The 20,221-nt window shown below is 30.5% G+C and overlaps 1 protein-coding gene across 3 annotated transcripts in view; it reads left to right on the top strand.

Moving 5' to 3' along the window:
• Window positions 1-4,963: 4,963 nt before the first annotated feature.
• The window catches only part of LOC107447242 (protein big brother), a 47,127-nt gene continuing 31,869 nt past the window's right edge, over window positions 4,964-20,221 (top strand). Inside the window, exons 1-3 of one of the 3 annotated variants that reach the window (XM_043051510.2) lie at window positions 4,964-5,277; window positions 14,253-14,339; window positions 14,644-14,739. In XM_043051510.2, the coding sequence (XP_042907444.1) occupies window positions 5,143-5,277; window positions 14,253-14,339; window positions 14,644-14,739 (318 nt within the window). In that variant the 5' untranslated portion in view covers window positions 4,964-5,142. The remainder of the gene's footprint in view (window positions 5,278-14,252; window positions 14,340-14,643; window positions 14,740-20,221) is intronic. The other 2 variants (XM_043051508.1, XM_043051509.2) reach the window with 2 other exon arrangements.

The following is a 20,221-nucleotide window of genomic DNA, read 5'->3' on the forward strand; positions in this document are numbered from 1 at the left end:
AAATAGTAAAACTTGAAAAGTAATGAAAATTACTCCCATTTTTTAAAATGGTCACCACGAGACTATTTTAAAACGCTTGGCCACGAAAACACATATTAACTCGTAACCGGTCATCAACGCTTGGCCACGAAAAAGAAAATTAACTCGTAACCGGTCATTAACGCTTGGCCACGAAAACACATATTAACTCGTAACCGGCCATCAACGCTTGGCCACGAAAACACATATTAACTCGTAACCGGTCATCAACGCTTGGCCACGAAAACACGAGTTAACTCGTGACTGGTCAGCAATGTGTTAACTACTAGCTGGTGTATAGCTAGTAGTTAACCGGTTAACGCCCAGCGTCATATATTTAGGACAGTTTCTTTTTTCAAAAACATTCATTGTGGTGGGAAACTTTTTTCAGCATTTTAATTTATCTGGGTGAATTAAAAGATTCTCAGATACCACAATGATTTAGTTATTTCTGACTAGATCTAGAATTAAAAGGAGCAAGTTCTTTTTTATCTATCAAAGACTTTTTGAATGCCCTAACAGTAGGAAAAACATTTGATTTCGAAAATATATTACACCACTTCTTCCATAAAACCACTTTTTGTATCATTTCAATATATTCGGGACAAAACGGGTTAAACATTTGGAAAAGGAAAATCAATGGGATCTCGTCCCATTTTCAAGAAAGAAATTACTAAAATTGCGTATAGATGCTAAGTAAGAAATCACCTCTTCCTTTTTCTGATAGTAACGATGAATCTCCTAGGTAATATAATACGAATCCTCCTTCAAAATAAACTGAAATAAAGAGATATACTCTATCTGTAATTAAAAGATACAATTATGAAAGAAAAAACACAGAGGCGTTATGTCATAAAAACTGAAAAAGCATGGTTTCTTAGTAATGTATTTGTATAAAGTGTTGTGAGAAATGAACACTAAACCTAAACTTTCTTATGTATCGCTTATTAGGTTTTCATTTCTTCTTATAACCTAGTCGCTTATTATTTACTTATTCCTTCGTGTATTTTTCACGTAGTTTTGAAATAAAATTTAAGGATTCTAAAAAACTGACATTTAAAGGAGCAGGGACAATTTTTTCCAATACAATATTTCGTCTCTCTTTTTCCAGTTATCTTCCAGTATTAAAATCTTTCCTCCTTTTGTTTAAATCCAAGGCACTTCACTTTTACATCGCTGTTTCAGACATTAGTTATTCCTTCAGGATAACACACATTATCAAATAAAATGGCAACCTGATTAAATGACACTGGAATCTCTTACATAACTGAATATGGATCTCGCAACATCGGGAACATTTACTTCTGTTACTTCTTCAATTTTATTTAATTTTATAGCCATCGTTGAACAGCAGACCCAATTTTGGGTTTACGACTTCTAATGTTCAATTCCGTAGCCTTTGTAATTTTGAACCGATCCAGAAGACAGGGAATCTCCTGGATCAATACCCCTAGAGGTATTGATATGTTATGGGATCATGGAGGACTTTGCGACTCGACAGAATTAACGTGTATCAGTCACCATTTACTACAAGGGGAGTTTTCGGCCGTCGAGGATCGAACCCACGAATGGGCCCAGTGCCCTACCAACCAGGCTATTCCGGCCTTGAAAAGTCATGATTTTATTTTATTTTATAACCGTTGTTGAACAGCCGACCCAATTTTGGGTTTACGACTACTAATGTTCAACGCCGTAGCCTTGTAATTTTGAACAGATCCAGAAGACAAGGAAACTCCTGGATCAGTACCCCCAGAGGTTTTGATTTGTTCTGGGAACATGGAGGACTATGCGACTCGATAGATTTAACGTGCATCAGTCACCATTTACTACAAGGGGAGTCTTCGGCCGTCGAGGATCGAACCCACGAATGGGCCCAGTGCCCTACCAACCAGGCTCTCCCGACCTTCTATTTCTTCAATTATCAAAATTTTTTGTTTTCAAATTTAGCATTTAATGCTGAATTTTATTTATTGATCTCCTTATTTATTGATTCCTGATCCTTTTTCCTCTCGTCCTGTATATCCGTTCCAATTATAAACACACAAACTTTATTTCATAAAATATTATTACCAGAAAAGATTTCACTTACAAATGTATGTCACAACTGTTAATAGGAATTGGCTGTCAGGGATATTTCACTTCTTCCGAGAACAAAAAAGAAATAAAAAAATTATACTACAGCATACCCTCCAACTGCTACGGAATTTCCGTAGTGTCAGAAATCTTCTTTTCAGACGGTAGCAAAATTAATGTCTTAATATTTAAAAAAAATTAATTTTAGCGTAACTTGTCCACTATTACTTATAAAAGTGCAGGCCATATGGCTAGATTCTTAAGTTCTGATAAAAGTTTTATGAGAGATCCATTTGCTTTAAAAATTTCTACTTTGGTTCGCTACCACTAGAAAGAATTATTTTCAAAATCTTCATAAGTTGGAGGGTATGCTACAGTCTGACCTCACGATAGTAAATATTTCGCGAAACCATGTACAATAAGTTCACTTTGTACGATGGCTCACTATAGCAAAAATCTTAAAATTTGAAGGGTTTGGACAAAAATATGGAAAAATTTCTGTGCTATCTTTATGTGAACAATCTTCCTTTTCGCTGTAAATGACTTGGAATGTTTTACGTGATAAAACTATTGGTACCATTTGAACGATCATACTTGAAGCTTTTTGAAATGGTGTCCTTTTTACCCATGCAAAACTTGCATCGACCAATATGAGGGTAGGAAGCTAAAACCTTGTCTCTTTTTTAAATACCACTGTAACTTTAAAATCATTCTTATACATATATATCGTAATCCTAAAGTTTGATTTCAAAATTGCTGGTATTAAAGCTAAAAAAAGGTAATTAACTTCCTTTCTTCATTATGGTCGATCCGAATATTGCATGTTTAAAAAGTGACGCCTATTCGAAAAAGATTCAAGTTTGATCTTTCAAATTGTGCCAACTGTTTTTCCGAGTAAAATCTTCCAAACATTTGCTGCTAAAAGAAAGATTGTTTTCATAGAAATAGCATATTAGTTTTTAGTAATTTTGCCCAACCTCATGATCATATTGCAGTAGTTTTGTTGGAAACAGTTATAGCAATAATTTGTAATTTGATTCACAAACTAAATAGTACGCAATGAAGCTTCCGAAGAACGCTCGGTAAATGGATATTTTTCACAGTGGTCTGTTCGCACGACCATTAAAAAACCGTGTGGAGGCTTTCAGTTATAGGAGGCGTTGGCCGTATACCTGGATGTATCTTCATGATGTCTTGCTCTAACTCGCGCTATTTCAAATGTGCAAATATTCGAGTTTTGCCAACGCCTCCTGTAACTGAAAGCCTCCACACGGTTTTTTATAGGTAGTCCGATCAGACCACTATGAAGGATATCCACTTTCCGAAAGAGTCACTTAATACAAAATCTAGTTAAAATAAGAAAGTGGTAGCAAATGTATGACTAAAAATTTATTTTATTTATGAATATTATTGGTTTGCCTTATTCACTTGTCAACCACTACAGATTCAATTCTCAAATATATATGATGAATTTCTCTCAGTTACTTTTATAAAAGGTTTTGGGTTCATGCGCACAACTGGTTCACGTTTTAAATAGTCTGCGCGGACGACTTATAAAAGACCGTGTGGAGGCTTTTTGATGTAGGAGGTGATGGCTTTGCGCGAAATGTTTCGTTAAGTGATAATGAACAGAAACGGAATTTTTCAAAACAAATCAGAACTTTTATTGGGTTTTTTTAACTTTTTTTTAATGGAACCTGCTGGTTACCTAACATTTAATATCATGTCTAAATCATACGTGGTGGACAAATTTTTTAAAATTCTAATTGATTAAAATATTAATACATTACATTTGCTACCATCAAAAAAAATATTTTCAGAAATTCCTTAGTTGTTGGAAAGTATTTATCTGTTCTTCAACCTGACAAGGCTTATAAGCCTTGAATGCCAATAAATAAATAAATGGGCAGGTACTTTTTTAAAGTGTGACTTTAATTTACTTATTATTATTTTTTTTTATTTTTAGAAAACCCTTCCTACTTTACTTATTATTTTACTATCACTTTTAAATTTTTTTTTTCCAGTGACTATTTAAGTTTGTAGCTCGCTTACATTAGATTTTTTTAGTGTGTACAACAAACAAACATCCTTTTAGCAGAATTGGAAGTTATTATGACAAAATGACGAAAACTTACATATTTCAGATATTTTTAGTAAAACCAAAGCAATAAACTTCACCGAAAATTAATAATAATAAAATAAATAAACAAATATAAATAATAAAAAAACGTTTTTTTGTTACTTATAAAAAATGGTATTAGAATTGAAAAAAAAAATTAGTTTTGGATGTGGAAAAAGAAACAAAAAACTTAAGTACTTATATAAAGAAGTTCATATAATCTAGATTTTACAGCACTTATAAAAGGAAGAGATTAGTTTTTCGACAAATTAAAATATCAAACAAATTTAAGTAATCTAGAGGTGATGAAGAACTAAGAATTAATGACCCAATAAACAAACGAAACACTATTTTACTACTACATCCTACGCACAGAGTTCTCGAAACAGAACTTGTTTTGTTAGTAAAACGCAATCATTCACAGAAACACACCGTTACACTCAAAGCAGGTAATACGATGACGAAACAACACGTCACTTCCACTCAACACGTCAAAAGAAACAACAACAAAAAAAATATAACAAATGCCACCTTATCCTTATCTTTACCTCACACGGATTCCCCCGCACGAAAATCGTAGCCATCCTTCTAGAAAAGGATGGAAAAATCAAAACACAAAACAAAACAAGCCCGCCGGTTACGCCTTCCCAGAAATATTGCCACGCGTGTGACGTCAGTTTATAAGAATAGTCCCCGCCTACATTATGACGTAGCGGAAAATCATCGCTTCCGGCGGCCCTGAATGGTGAGTCAGCAGAACCAATAGGAATTATGGAAGCATCTTGCCCGCAGAATGTGATTTCGACCGCTGTTTTTTTGGGTAGTTTATATCCTGTTTGGTCAGCGGAGCGGGTGGATTTGTGTCTGTTTTTGAAGGTGTTTTAGAAAGAGGAGTAAAACTGACATCCACGTGTTTTTCACAACATCCCATCATGTTGCCGTTCGAAACGACGAATATTTTTGAACAGTTGCCGAGGTTTGTGTTCAAAATGCCCCGTGTAGTGCCCGATCAAGAAAGTAAATTCCAATCAGATGAACTTTTTAGAAGATTGTGTAGAGAAAGTGAGGTATGTGTTGATATTCTGTGCTCTGATTAGTGATGTCATATTGACGTAATATTTTCTTGTGGTTTTTCGGTGAGTCATAACATATAATGGATATTTTTTAAAAAAAAGAGTCACTTTTTATATTATCCCGGATTTGATACACTAGTTACTGGTTTTTGATTATAGAGTTGCCAGTTTTCATATCATACAATATTAAGTGGTAACGAGACTGCAATTAAATGGATTTCTCTTTCAATAATTTTGCAATACTTAAAAGAAAGAAAAAAAAACTCAAACTACTTAGATTGATTTTTTATAAGTACTTTAACTTTATTTATATGTTATAAAGAATTTAAAAAAAGTTTTTAGTCAAACTTTTTAATTCATTAGACATGGTTGTAGGTATCTTTGAAATTTTCTTTACCAGAGAGATTATGAGAATAGCATTTCATTCCTAACATTTATATTGTATAGAAAAAATCTTAGCATCCACTATAATCTTCTTTTTCACCCGCACTACAGCCGTATGCAGACATAAGCCTCAATTTGCATCCTTTAAGCGGAGAGCACTATAAACAGTGCATGATTTATGATAAGGCTTGAAAGGCCCAGGCCAACGCCTCCTATAACTGAAAGCCTCCACACGGTTTTTTATAGGTAGTCCGATCAGACCACCGTGAAGGATATCCACTTCCCGAACTAGTCACTTAATACAAAATCTAGTTAAAATAAGAAAGTGGTAGCAAATATATAACTAAAAATTTGTTTTATTTATGAATATTATTAGTTTGCTTCATTCACTTGTCAACCACTACAGATTTAATTCTCAAATATATATGATAAATTTCTCTCAATTACTTTTATAAAAGGTTTTGGGTTCATGCGCACAACTGGTTCACTTTTTAAATAGTCTGCTCGGACTACTTATAGAAGACCGTGTGGAGGCTTTTTGATGTAGGAGGTGATGCCCAGGCCTACGGTTCCCTAAATGTTTCAAATAAATTGTTGTTTTATTTTTCCTCAAGAATTGTCTATTCAAATTATGAGTTAATCAAAATTGTAATATATATAAGCTCAAATTTAGTAACATATTGTAATTTACTTATGCTATAAATAATGTAAAGACACGACAATAATAAACATAGAGTAGACATGTCATAAAGTTATGACCAAGGTGCTCCTGGCAATTCTGTGCCTAGAGCTTCCTTATTCAAAGATTTTTATCAAAGATTTTTATTTATATGCTCAGCACGATTTGAACTCATTTTATCATGATTTTTTTTCGAAATTAGAGGTGGTAGCTAATAATAGATAATATCCAGTTTGTTTGAGTACGAATGCTCTGTAATTTTTTAAATATTTTTTTTAAAAGCCAGTTTCCTTGTTGCTACTAAATATCACTTTTACGAAGTGATCGCAGTTAAAAAATGGTTTCAAATTTATTTTCAAATGAAGCAGAATATAAAATTTTTTACTTTCTGTTTATTTTAAAATACTTTTTTTACTATTAGCACCAGAGATGCCTACCTACTCCGGACAGCAAATAAATATTTTCGAGTGGTAGTTTATTAATTGTGATTCTTGGTCTAATAATCTCAATTTATTAAGTTTTTATCCACCACTACTTCTAAATAATTCGAAGGCTTATACAATTCACCACTTCGGTATAGTTAAGTTATGCTAACCCCATTTAAAAAGCAAGCAAAATTAGTCAAATATTTGCAAATTTTAGTTGTAGTTATTTACCGTTTGTTAAATTATTTTGGCGTGTCCGGAGCATTGGGCATCTCTGTTAGCACTCGTCAATTTTAAAATTCAATATATTTAATTATAAGATTAACATATTCTAGCGGTCATATATCGTTTTTTGCTTCACGAATTAATGAAAAGGTCTGAATTCTCTCACTATTTTTTTATTTTGAGTATTAAGCTGCGACCATCGATTACGCAATGATTTTAGCGTCTATTTAAAGAGATTTAATTGCCCTATGATGATAACAAAATCTTTAATATTAAGTTTCTAAATTAATCCTTTTTTTTAATCTGTTGCATAAGAGACGTAAATTATTAACATATAACCGAACTGTAAATTTAGCTGATAACCGAAATATCATACTTTATTGAAAATTTTGCAAAAAATATTGTAATTCTCTTACGACTATTTTTAGTTGTTGCGATCACAGCTCGTAGCTCGGAAAGAGTGATACCACAGTCAAATTATGGATTTCGTTATAGATTTAAATATTCGAGAAGAATCTGTTTTTAAATACCTAAAATATTTAAAGAAGTCCTAGCTCTTGCCATGTTTATATATAAAGTAGTGAAATAACTAATTAAACTTAATTTGCTTAAAGTCTTAGATCAATTTGTCAATTAACACTTAACTAAATGAATATTAGGTCTTATATACACGTGTAAGATAGTTTATAGAAAATGTTAGTCAAAATCAGTATGAAATCAAACTTAGAAAATCAAAATTGTGAATCCTAAGTATTAAATTTTATTACCATTTTAAATATTTTAGAACAGACGAAGTCGGCATGCGGACAACATTTTTATTTCTTAGATTTTTATTTTCTCCTTGAAGGCAAATGTTAAATATTTCTAGTTTTCTTGTCAATTTCGTCTCTTTAAAGTTCGTTATTGCTAACTTTTGCTCTTTCGTAAGATGATTCTTTGAAGAGGTACTAAAATGAGAATAACAGGGTTTTCATGGGCTCCTAAAATTGTCAGTAGTAGTAACTTACTTATAAACGGAAAAATAATAGTAAGCGAGATTAAAATTGGAGACTTTTTCAAGCACATTTCTTTCAGTTTGCTATTGAGAATGAATGCTAGGACATAGACTTAAAACTTTTTACTGTTTCTGTTTACTATATAGAACTCAGAGATACCAACTGCTCCGGACGTGCCTAAATAATTTTTAAAAACGGTGAATAATTACAAAGTAAATTTACAAATATTTGTCTAATTTTGCTTCCCTTTAAAATGTTTATTGTGACATTACTATTACAAAAGTGGCGAATTATATAAGCCTTCGAATTATTTAGAAATAGTGGTGGATAAAAAACCAATAAATTGAATTTATGAAACGAAGAATCACAATTAATAAACTACCACTCGAAAATATTTTTTCGCTGTCCGGAGCAAGGTGGTATCTCTTAGAACTTAGCAAGTTTAATATGTGATAGTGCTACAAGTGCAACTGACTTTAAATTTAGAGTATGAATTATGAAAATATAACTTATAATATGCTTTAAATATATATATGATTTACCATGTAAATTATGGTGGTAGTTACGATTGAATGATTAATTGAAGTTATCCACTTCTTAATTAAGTAGTAAAAGATGCATTTCAGATGACACTGTGAAAATTAAAATTACTAAACTAAAAGTTCATTAACACTGATTATAATTTTTTAGAAAACGGAACAAATCAAGAATTAGGTTATTGTGCATTTATTTATACATTTAATTTATTCATTTGTAGTGGTAGTTAAAATTGTTCTTAAAGTAATTTATAAATCTAAGTATAAATAGAGAAGAATAGACGAATTTCATTAGGCGAGTTTTCTCCATCATAATACATTAATGTTATCAATGTTGAAATTATGATCAAAAGATAGTGGAGTTCAAGCTTTAGTAATAGAAAGAGATACCAATTATGGATTTAAAAAGAATGCGGTTTTCTTTCATACATACGCCACTTTTTATAACTGGGCATCAATGAGCAGAGCTCCAGCTGTCTTTTTTTTAAAAAAAATTAGCTTTTTTAAAATTAAGACTATGTACTTGATGTTTTTGAAACTATATTAGTTTATTTAGAAGCATTAAACGTGGTAGGAAATGTAGATTTATGTAAACACGTCTTATTGTCTTTTATTTTGCAATTTAAAAACTTTTCTAGGACTACAAACGTTGTTAATGTATTATGAGATAATTTCCTACAATCTTTTTCAACAAGGCATACTCACCAATTTTTGCTATATTTTCTAGTGGTAAAACACTTTAACCACCTCAACATAAAGAATACAAGGTCGCTTCGCGGCCCAGGTGCCCAATTAAATCAAAACACTAGGATTAGGACATAAAGAATATGAAAAACATGTAATAATTCAGAAATTTATTCTTTATATTTGCAGAGATGCCGACTTACGCCGCTTTAAAACGAAAATGTTTTCTAATGGTAGCGAAATTTCAGTTATTTTTAAGTTTAGTATTTCTCATTTTAAGTGATTTTTCCACCACTACATATCAAAAATTTTAAGTATATGAAATGTAAATTTAGTTCAATTATCATTGTGGTTACACTTTTAAAGAGTATGCGTAATAGTCCTTATTCTTACAAGTTTTATTATCCTTATTCTACAAAATTAATAAAACTTTTTCAGAAAGCGGAACAGTTGGCATTCCTGTATTTATTAAAGATGACAAAATTTAAAAAAATTGCTAATAACTTTTACTCCGCTTTTCAACTGTCGCTATGAAAATTTTTAGCCAAAGCTATGAGCCAAAGATATTTTTAGCAAAGCTTTAGCTATGAAAATTTTGAGTGCAGTTCGCGGTAGTTAACTATTTAATAACTGTTTTCTCTTCCAATTATTATTTTACTATTTTGGCGAGAAATGGTTTAGTAAAGTTTTTTCCAACGACCCTATCAGTTTTAAGGCTGTTCGTTTATAAATTCCGTTGATCGCCGAAAAAGAATTTTGCCGCGTATTTATCATCATCATTCCGCGGGAATGTTTCTACTTCCGGCATCGAAAAGTAAAGCATCTAGGGGTGATTCGGCTCAATTTTTCGATTAACTTTGTTTTTTTCCGACTTGAATAACGACGTAGTTTAAGTTTAATTTCATAGCCATTTTTAAAATAAGTTTTTCATATGTTTGGCCTCAAATTACAAATGGGCAAGAATGTTTTGATATTCAATTAATAGTAGAGCAATCATTTAGTGATTGATTATATAGTGCTAGTTTACATCGAAACCATTTTTCAGTTAATAATTATGATACAGTCATAAATGCCAAGTTTTATGGATTTTGTGTAAATTTTTATTTTAATAATGTGGCAGGAAAATTGATACTTTCTTTTTTTTTTTTAGATTTATAAATTTTATTTAACCCTTTGGCATCATTTAACTAGCGAGATTCGTCCTGCATTTATTTTGAATAAATAAACAGTGGTGGTAAAAGTATGTTGCTATGCTTTGATAACCTCTCAATCTTTAAAATAAAAATATTGGAAGGTACTAAGATTTTTAAAAAAAAAAATCTTTATTTTTAAGCTTACTACCAGCTTTTAATTTCGGTGTTTCTCCTTAAACTGGTATTAAAATAGTTTTTAAAACCATTCTAATTAGTAAATAAATTTAACTAACGCTATATTATTTATAAATTTTATTAATTTAAATCCAGTGGTAGTCAAAGTAATTTTTTGTGGAAATAATTCTAAGATTTATCGATTCTTACATTTCCATATCACATAGGCATAGTAGGCAATTTAAGATGCCTATTTGATGTAGACAGTAAATTAATATTTAATGAAAAAACTGATAGTAAAAAATGTAGTTTTGATCACTACTAATTCTAAAAAAATTTACGGCATATGTGATACGCCCCTTTGTAACCGTTGAGCCCTTTAAAAAGTTGGTGAAATTAATCGTTGCCGTTCTCTAAAATATTTTGTCGAATCCGGAACAGGCATCTTTGGGCAAATATGGTACGATCTAGTTCTGGCGAAGTTAAAAAAATATATTTCTGCGTCTGACTAATTTCTTTTCTAATTTTATTCGCAACTGGGGGGGGGNGGGGGGTGGGAGATCATCTTCAAAAAGATTAAAAATTAATATGCATATAATGATGAATAAATTATCGCTTCATTGTAACTTAATGATAAAAATTAAATCAGCATAATGCTATAAACCTTACTTACTTTACTCTATTTACAAAAATTGGGCACCCGGGCCTCGCAGAAGAAGAAACATTTTGAGCTCAACAGTCTGTGTGGTGGCTGATAGCTGTTATAAACCATATGTTTCTAATATGTTTATCAATTAGTAAGTAATAGAAATGTGCTAATGAATAGAATATCTGTTTATCGTAACCTAATGATTAAATGAAATCTTTGGTTTGTTATAAATTTGGTGCATCAAATCTATTATTTCATATATATTTTATGAAACATTTTGAAAATTAATTTTATTTCAATTAGACAAAGATGATTCAATTTTATTGTTGTAAAAATTTTTATGTAAAATTTTAATATATTCTCAGACAAATCGTTGCATCATGCCATCGTACGTATTTACTGCATTTATTGAGGTGCTAAATTTCTTCAAGTCGTTATGTAATTTAATTCAGAAAGAGTTAATTTTCACGATGGTGTGGCTCAAATTAAATATATTAAGATTGCATCAAATTTACACTATATTAGGGTTCAACGCATTCTAAAGCTTCTAACAGTGTGATTATGTAATAATATTTTCTAATGGTGCTTTAAGAGACTTCTACCCTTGCCATCTTAGGTTATAGGTTAAATTTTTTATAATTATATTGGTTAACTTTTGATTGCATTTAATAAATTTTTGATTATATTTGATAGTACAAATCCTTTTAAAAAAAAGTGGAAAATAAAGAGGAGGCTTTATTAGACGTTTGAAAATTTTTAGAACTTCTATGGTTTTTTCCTCGAAACTTTAGAGCTATAATATATTGTGATTTCTGGTTTTGAGTAGGTAATTTAAAATTACACGTTTGTCAATTTTTAGTATTATTTTTAAGGTACGTGTTTTTACTCTCCTGTCATTGCGAGTAGGTTAAAACTCTATATGTGACAAAATTTTTTAAACATATGCTATTTCTAGTCGTTGCCAATAGGTTAAAACTCTTTATGTGACAAACAATTTCTAAGTGCATACCTGCCAACTCTTCCGGATTTTCCGGAAGATTTTATTTTCATATTTAAAGTGGTAGCAAAGTATGCATCANATTTCTAGTCGTCGCGAGTAGGTTAAAACTCTTTATGTGACAAACAATTTTTAAGCATATGCTATTTCTAGTCATTGCGGGTAGGTTAAAACTCTTTTTTTAAAGCTTAAACAATGTAAGCGAATTCAAATAAATTTAGCACCGGAAATTTTTTAAATTCCTACACTGAAGAACAATGTATCAAAATCAAATGCATTCCAAGTATTGAATCGTGTTGTGCGGCCAGCTTTTCATGGAGACAGTTGTCATTTTTTACTTCTGCCAACTTCTAGATAAGATCTTTCTTTATGTTCATAAATATATATTTAAAAAAAATAATAGTTTGTGCAGGATCTTCTTATTTCGGATCTACGTGTAGTGAAGGTGAGGTGACATTCGGGGTCAAGCTTTCATGATTTTTCTGTGGAATTAAGGAAGTTGCGGTTAGCGGTGATGAGAATTTGCGGTTTTGTATCGGCGCCATTTGTTCAACTGCCTTTTATGCCGAGATCGTTAAGATATTGAATTTAATTACATACGCCAAAAACGTGGATGGGAGAAACGTAATTGCGTTAAATATGAGATACCTCTACTATAGTTTCGAATATTTTTCTGTGGTTTTTCTCTACAAAAGCATAGTCAAACGATTAGTAATTGTTAAAAATATTAGGAATTTACAGAAATAATTTCACAGCGTTATATTAAAAAAGGATATTAACCTCATTAAATAATAACATTTATGTTTTTACACTGTTTTATTTTTTTCAAACTTTTTATTGAAGTTGGACTTTTTTTGACATATTTTTAAAGAGAAAAATATTAAAACTACTTAAAGAACGTATTAAATTTTTGAATGTTGAAAAATATTGTTATAAAATTTTAAATACTAAAATGCTGTCTTAAAATTTATTCAAATACCAAATTTAAAATTAGAAGTGAAAACTAAATTCTTTCAGTCATTTAAAATAACTAAATTATTTTCATCATTTTTAAATATGCATTATTGTTAATAAGATTGAAAACATTAAATTTCGAGGCGCTGTGTATAAATTTCAGTTAAATTGATTGCTGCTCAAAATCAGGCGTTTTTGCCCAAATTTGCTCTAAACCTCTTCCAAAATCAACACTTTTCAGTCTGCTTCAAGACTTAAGATTTTTTTCTTTATTTTTTCAGAAATAGTTTTTGTCAAGAAATTTGCTAAAAAAACTCAATTGCAAAAAATTTCTCGTTTAGTAAAGTGTAACATTTCTAAATTAGTTTTGCTACGCGGTTTTTAATTACAATTCTATTCGGGGAAAAAAATTGTAATTGCAAATGAATTTTCGTTTTGAGGTTTCATTTTGAAATCATGTATTTTAAACGAATAAAGATGTTATGATGTAAAAAATAATCAATTTTCTTTATATATAGAACTGATACAATAATAATAATGATTGATGGTAATTATTTATGAAATAATAATAATTAATCTATCTAAAAGGTTTTTCAACTTTCTAAAGTTGTGAGATTTTTGCAACTTTAATGTCATAAATATTCGTTTATCGCTAGGTTCTCATATTTTTTTCTCAAAAAATCCTTAGTTTCATTATGGTTTTCAACGATTCAAGAGCTAAGCTATAATAAATTACAATAGTTTTCCCGCAAACGTTTGTGCAAAACACCAGGTAGAACATGTGATCACATAAACTTTTGAATTTTCTTCCCTAGCATTGCAACAATAAATTTTGTTTCTGACCTTAAATTGTTGACATATTTTTAAGAAAATGTTGAAAATTTCAAAATTCTCTTAGACGTAAGATGTCGATGCTATTAAAATGTTTCATGCTTAAAATGGCAACAATCAAATTTTGAATTTAAATCTCCGTTCTCCGAATAAAAAGAAAAATTGTTGAATGAAAATAATAATTTTAAAAATCGAGACAGGTGGGTCTTTTCATGTTGGCCTTTGGGTTTATTAGGGTATGAGCTTACTTTTGCAAACCTTGGTTTATGGCCATTTGATATTAAATTTATTTTTCTGTTCTAGGTGCGGTATACGGGCTATAGAGATAGACCAATAGAAGAAAGGCAAATGCGATTCCAAGCCGCTTGCAGAGATGGACACACGGAAGTGGTAAGTTTGTGTAACATAATTTTCTGCAACTTTTTTAAACAATGATTATTGATTTCGAACGGAAATGACATGATGTAGAAAGCTATAACAAAATCGAAATAGTTTTAAAGACTATTTTTGCATCGTCTAATGGTATGTTTAAAACGTAGCAAAATAAATTTTTTAAAATTTCATTTGTATTAGGGTACTATCTATTCAGTTACTCTTTCTTCTCTTTTTCTTAGTGTGTAATCTTCTTTCTTATTTTAACCTTTTGCTTAGTGTTTCTTTTAAATTAACTATTATATGTTTCATTTTATTACAGTCATTCATAGCAACTGGTACAAATCTCCAACTTGTTTTTAACGCTTGTTCGAATGGTTATAGCGATGGCTGTGATTTTACAAAAGAACCTGGAAAGGTAAGTTGATAAAATGCATTTTTTAATTATTGTAAAATGTATACAAAAGTATTAACACACCCAAGGTCCCACACTACGGATTTTCAGCTATTTCTCCGGTGTTTAGTCTCGGATACCTATTTGCAAAATTTATCAAAATTTTAATTATAAATGGTCCCTTTGACGAATAGTTTTATTAAATACATTTTTAGTTATTTTGTAAGAATTTAATTTAAAGTAAGTTATAAATATATTTAGCATTTTAATTTAAAGTTCTGAAATACAGTATGAAACAGCGTCTTTTTCGCATTAGGTAAAATCTTCCAAACTGGGTTCACTTTCAAACAGTAATTTTTCTAATTTGCAGTTATTTAGATCTAAGATAAATAGTTATTCATCATTGAAATTTTTTCAATTTACAGAATCAATTATTTATTAAATTTTGAATATGAATGGAGAAAAAAATTTCAAGGTTTTTTTTGGATACTTCTACACTAAAAAATAATATGGAAATAAAGTCGATTTCGTTGTAACAATTGTAAAGTGATTGTTATTTTGGATTTTATGTTTTAATAGAAATTTTTTTTTTAGTTACTATTAGACTGGTTTTTTAAAATTAAAAAAAGCCAAGATATATATTTTCCTTCTAATTAGGGCAGCGGAAAAAAAATAGATAAAAGGGACACTGTCCATTTGCGTCAAAGATCTTCTAAACGCTAAGCAGTTTGCATCCTTGTAAATACAAAGAAATTCGGGAAATCATTTTATGTAACGTCTTCAGTGTTGCTAAATTGGAATGCTTGGCAGATGTAGAAGTAAATTTACAGCTGCATTTTTCGGAAAATGTTTTCCATGAAATTTGTTCCACCATTATCCCAGTAAGGCGCTTCACTTAAGTTCCCATAGTGGTTTTACTGAAAGGCATCCCCTTCTACGACAATTTGTCTCCTATATTTTGTATGGTGATAAACACAAAACCACTGTTGTTTGGAGTTTGACCTTAGGCTAACAAAGGATAGTAAAGGCCATTTCGTTCCAGTTGTTCTGAAAACTATAAAATTGTTAAGGAAACAAACACAGCATGCCACTTTTACGGTTGTCAGCGAAATTACTTGTGGATATTCAAATGAGTAATGGGTTTTATTTTCTTGATTGCAGTAAAGCACGACCCCCCATATTTCAAAGGTCAAAATACCGAATCCGTTAATTTAAAAAGAAGTTATGTTTATTGAGGAAAAATAAATTTTCGTGTCAGTTTCGTATCCTAAAAGACATTGACCAAACAAGTTAATTGACTTATTAAGGTATGGCCTTTGAAACATTAAGGTTGTATCTTAATTTGCGAAAATACGTTAGTTATATCAAAAGATAATTAGTAACCGTTATGGGGGTTAGGGACAAATATGTAAGAATTAATGGATGAGTTAGCTCGTTCTCAGTGCTAAATATTCTTCGCGTGGCATAAAAAGCGTTCCGAGGTATTTTTTTAATGTTATTCATGTTTCTATCTTTCCTTTATCTAATGCTTTAAAAAAACCACAAATGTAATTAATGTTTATTTTGATAACATTGTGAATTCTCACAACTTTCGCAGCGTCGGAGTAATTAAGCTTACCAAGCTAAAGTGTGTATCGATCTTATACAACCACTCATTCAAAAAAAAAAATTAGTTTTCATGTTCTGTAATTATACGTGTAAGGCATATTAGACAACGTGTAAACAACACGCAAACAATAAAATATAATGATAAATGTAGCAACTACCACAATTTTAAAAAATATATATATTTATAGTCATTTTATTTAAAATTGTACGTTTTGAAATATATCTCGTCCTACTTTCTAATAAAAAAAAATAATATCTTTAGAAATAAATGCATGTTTTATACAGCTGCGCGTTTCAAAATTCCTGAGCTTTAAAATGAATAAGATCTGTTTACAGTCTATCAGTAAGCATATTGTTTTAAAGGGACTAATACCAGGGATGAAATCGATAATTGTAGGAGGAGTCCATGTCGCGTGGGTGCGTTCCTTGGGAATGCTGTGTCCTCACTAGAGAGATACCATTTTCTTCACATAAGGAATGAGTCATTCCCATTTCGAAGTGAAGGGGTATGAATGATACAAATATTTTTTCATTTGTTATGATTATAAGTACAATTATAGTTTTGTAATAACTATATGTTTAGTTATCTAAAAATTTTGAAGATGATAAGCTTTTCATGCCAAATGTATGAGTACAGACAAGTTGCAAAAGCTAGCTAATAGTAATGCAGGTGATATTCTATGCTTTTAAAAGAAGTTTCATCCATTGGTAGCTAAATTTATATTTCGCTGTTTAATTCTTTGTTTTTTTAAAATTAAAATTACTAAATAAAATTATTGTTTTGTTAGTAATTTAAATTACTTAAATAAAATTAATAATAATGAATTAATTTTAATTAATTTTTAATTTATTATTTTTATTTGCAAATTAATTAATTTTTTTAATAATAATTAATAAATTAATTTTTATTTGAAAAATAACTAATTAATTTTTAATTCTTTTGCACACCACTAAGAACTGTAAGGGATAAGATGTTGGCAAAATTACTGAAAATCTTGAAAACTGTGAAGTTTGCAAATAGCGTAATAGTTGGCAGTCCTGGCATTATTATTGTATTTTTTTAATGAGAATCTAGGTCAACAAATTCCAGTCACCACGGTGGCTATAAATCGTGCAAATCTTTTAATAAAATTTAACCTTTTTGAAAAGGAAAAATGTTGGGGAAAAAAAAGAGATTTTTTTTAGATAATATCCGAAAATTCATATTCTGTCAGAGTCATCAGCTCAATGAATTTAATTAATAAACAAAATTTAAAGTGATGCGATGAATCTGATATTTGAATACACCCCTCGGTTAAGGACTTAAAACAACAAAAAATTGTTCAACGACGTTTTAAAAACTAAAAGGCATATGTTTGTTTGCTATTAAGCAGGTATGTTACATTAGCTTTAATAATTGTCCGCACATTAAATTTTGTTCATACTTCTGATTTCTTTTATTTTGATTTTTGGGCAATATTAAATTAAAAATAAAAATTGATTTCTTTTAAATTCGTAAAAATAGGAAGCTTTCGTGGTGCTTTCCATTCCATGACGTTCTGGTGCCTGAAAATTGGTTCCAGTTTCGATAAATTTTAAATTCATGAAAAGACCCTGATATTTTAAAAAGTAATGATAAACGCATTTTTAAATGATTCTATTTTCCACAAAGTTTGTATTTTCCAAAGCTACAATAGCTGGAAAAATGTTTGGTTTAATAAATTCTCTGCTACTTAATTTTTTTATTTAATTTTGTAAATCAATAAATAATATAAAAGTTTGATTTAATGCATCACGGATAGTTGTTATAGTTCCTAGTTTTTAATAAAGTTGACATTTTTCCTTGCAGTCACAACAACAACAAAAAATGCTCATTTTCATAGAGATTGTGAATTACTTTTGAAGGCTTGAGTACACAGTAAATAATTCCTGATAATTTTACAGTAAAAAAGTAACGCCTCCTATAACTGAAAATCTCCACACGGTTTTTTATAGGTAGTCCGATCTGTGAAGGATATTCTTTTACCGGAGATAGTCATTTAATGCAGAATATAGCTAAAATAAGAAAGTGGTAGCAAATATATGACTTAAATTTATTTTATTTATGAATATTATTGATTTGCCTTATTCACTTGTCAACCACTACAGATTCAATTCTCAAATATATGAGATAAATTTCTCTCAATTACTTTTATAAAAGGTTTTGGGTTCACGCGCACAACTGGCTGACTTTTTAAACAGTCTGCGCGGACTACTCATATGTGGAGGCTTCTTGATGTAGGAGGTGATGCCTGAGTGCTCGTACTTTTTTTCGTAAAATCTATATTTACCGAAAAATTTTACTGAACAAAAAAAATCTGATCTATATCTTTCGATATCTGATCTAAATAAATATTGTAAGAAATTATGCGGTAAAAATGAATTTTTACGAAAAATAGATTTTACGAAGTGCCAGTACTATTTGCCATAATTTTTTACGGTTCATTTATCTTGTTTATGTGTTATATAATGCGTTGTTATTTTGTTTTTAAAAGTCAATATTGTTTATTATGGAAACAACCATACACTACATTAATTCCTTGTCCTCGAGAATGAAATATTCGCAAATCATCGTTTGCATTTTTGTCACTTCATAAGTTTTCCAGATAGAATCTTTTATACAATAAACTTATAGAATAAAAGATGAAAAAAATCGAGAATAATTTTGTTCCCTAACATCACATAATACTCTCCCTCTTCAACTGGTGTTGCAGCAATAGATGGTCCGTTATGTGCACACGTCATTATACTGGGGCATTTGACAATGCTTGACCCTTCAACCTTCTCGAGAGTGATATCAGCTAAAGAGGGGGGACTGAGAAGGGTCATATTTGTCAAGAGAAAGAGCGGTGCTCATTTCTTTTTTTTTAATTCTAAAGCAGTGTCACAATATGTCGTGTCAGAAAAGGGGGAATATCTGGAAGTAATTCGATTGTATCGATTTTATGAGGGCTGTGATACATACATGCTGTGTTTTCATTCGCCGGGGCATTAACATAAAGAGTTGCCGCCCCAATCCCGTTGCCCCGGACGACAGGGATGGGGGTCGGGAGAAATTGATCCGTCGCTCCTGTTTTTTCCCCTCACCTAGTTTTGCTTCTGTGTGCTGAGTAATACTCTGGAAAATTCTGTGTAGGACTATTAAAAGAAAGAAAAGAAAAATCAGAAGAATAAATTTGGTTAATTTTGTTTTTTACTGTGTATTTGAAGGAATTACAATTAGTACATTTTAGAAATACATTTGAGTGAAATTAAAAAAAAAAAAATATCGAAAAATGCGTAAAATGTTCTATAATGAGATAAGGTCTTGCTGTTGTTTTAGATCTTCTTGCTAATATATGAGAATATTCTATAATGTGTCGAGGTCTCGCTGTTGCATTAGATCTTCTTGCTAGTATATGGGAATACTCTATAATGTGATAAAGTGCTGCTGTTGTTTTAGATCTTCTTGCTAGTATATGAGAATATTCTATAATGTGATAAGGTCCTGCTGTGTTGCATTAAATCTTCTTGCTTGTTAGTATATGAGAATATTCCATAATGTGATAAGGTCTTGCTGTTGTATTAGATCTTCTTGCTAGTATATGAGAATATTCCATAATGTGTTAAGGTCTCGCTGTTGCATTAGATCTTCTTGCTAGTATATGGGAATATTCTATAATGTGATAAGGTCTCGCTGTTGCATAAGATCTTTTTCCTAGTATATGGAATATTCTAGAATGTGATAAGGTCTTGCTGTTGTATTAGATCTTCTTACTAGTATATGAGAATATTCTATGATGTGCCAAGGTCTTGCTGTTGTTTTAGATCTTCTTGCTAGTGTATGAGAATATTCTATAATGTGCCAAGGTCTCGCTGTAGTATTAGATCTTTTTGCTAG

Source organism: Parasteatoda tepidariorum, chromosome 9 (genome assembly GCF_043381705.1).
Source record: "Parasteatoda tepidariorum isolate YZ-2023 chromosome 9, CAS_Ptep_4.0, whole genome shotgun sequence".
Lineage (NCBI taxonomy): Eukaryota > Metazoa > Arthropoda > Arachnida > Araneae > Theridiidae > Parasteatoda > Parasteatoda tepidariorum.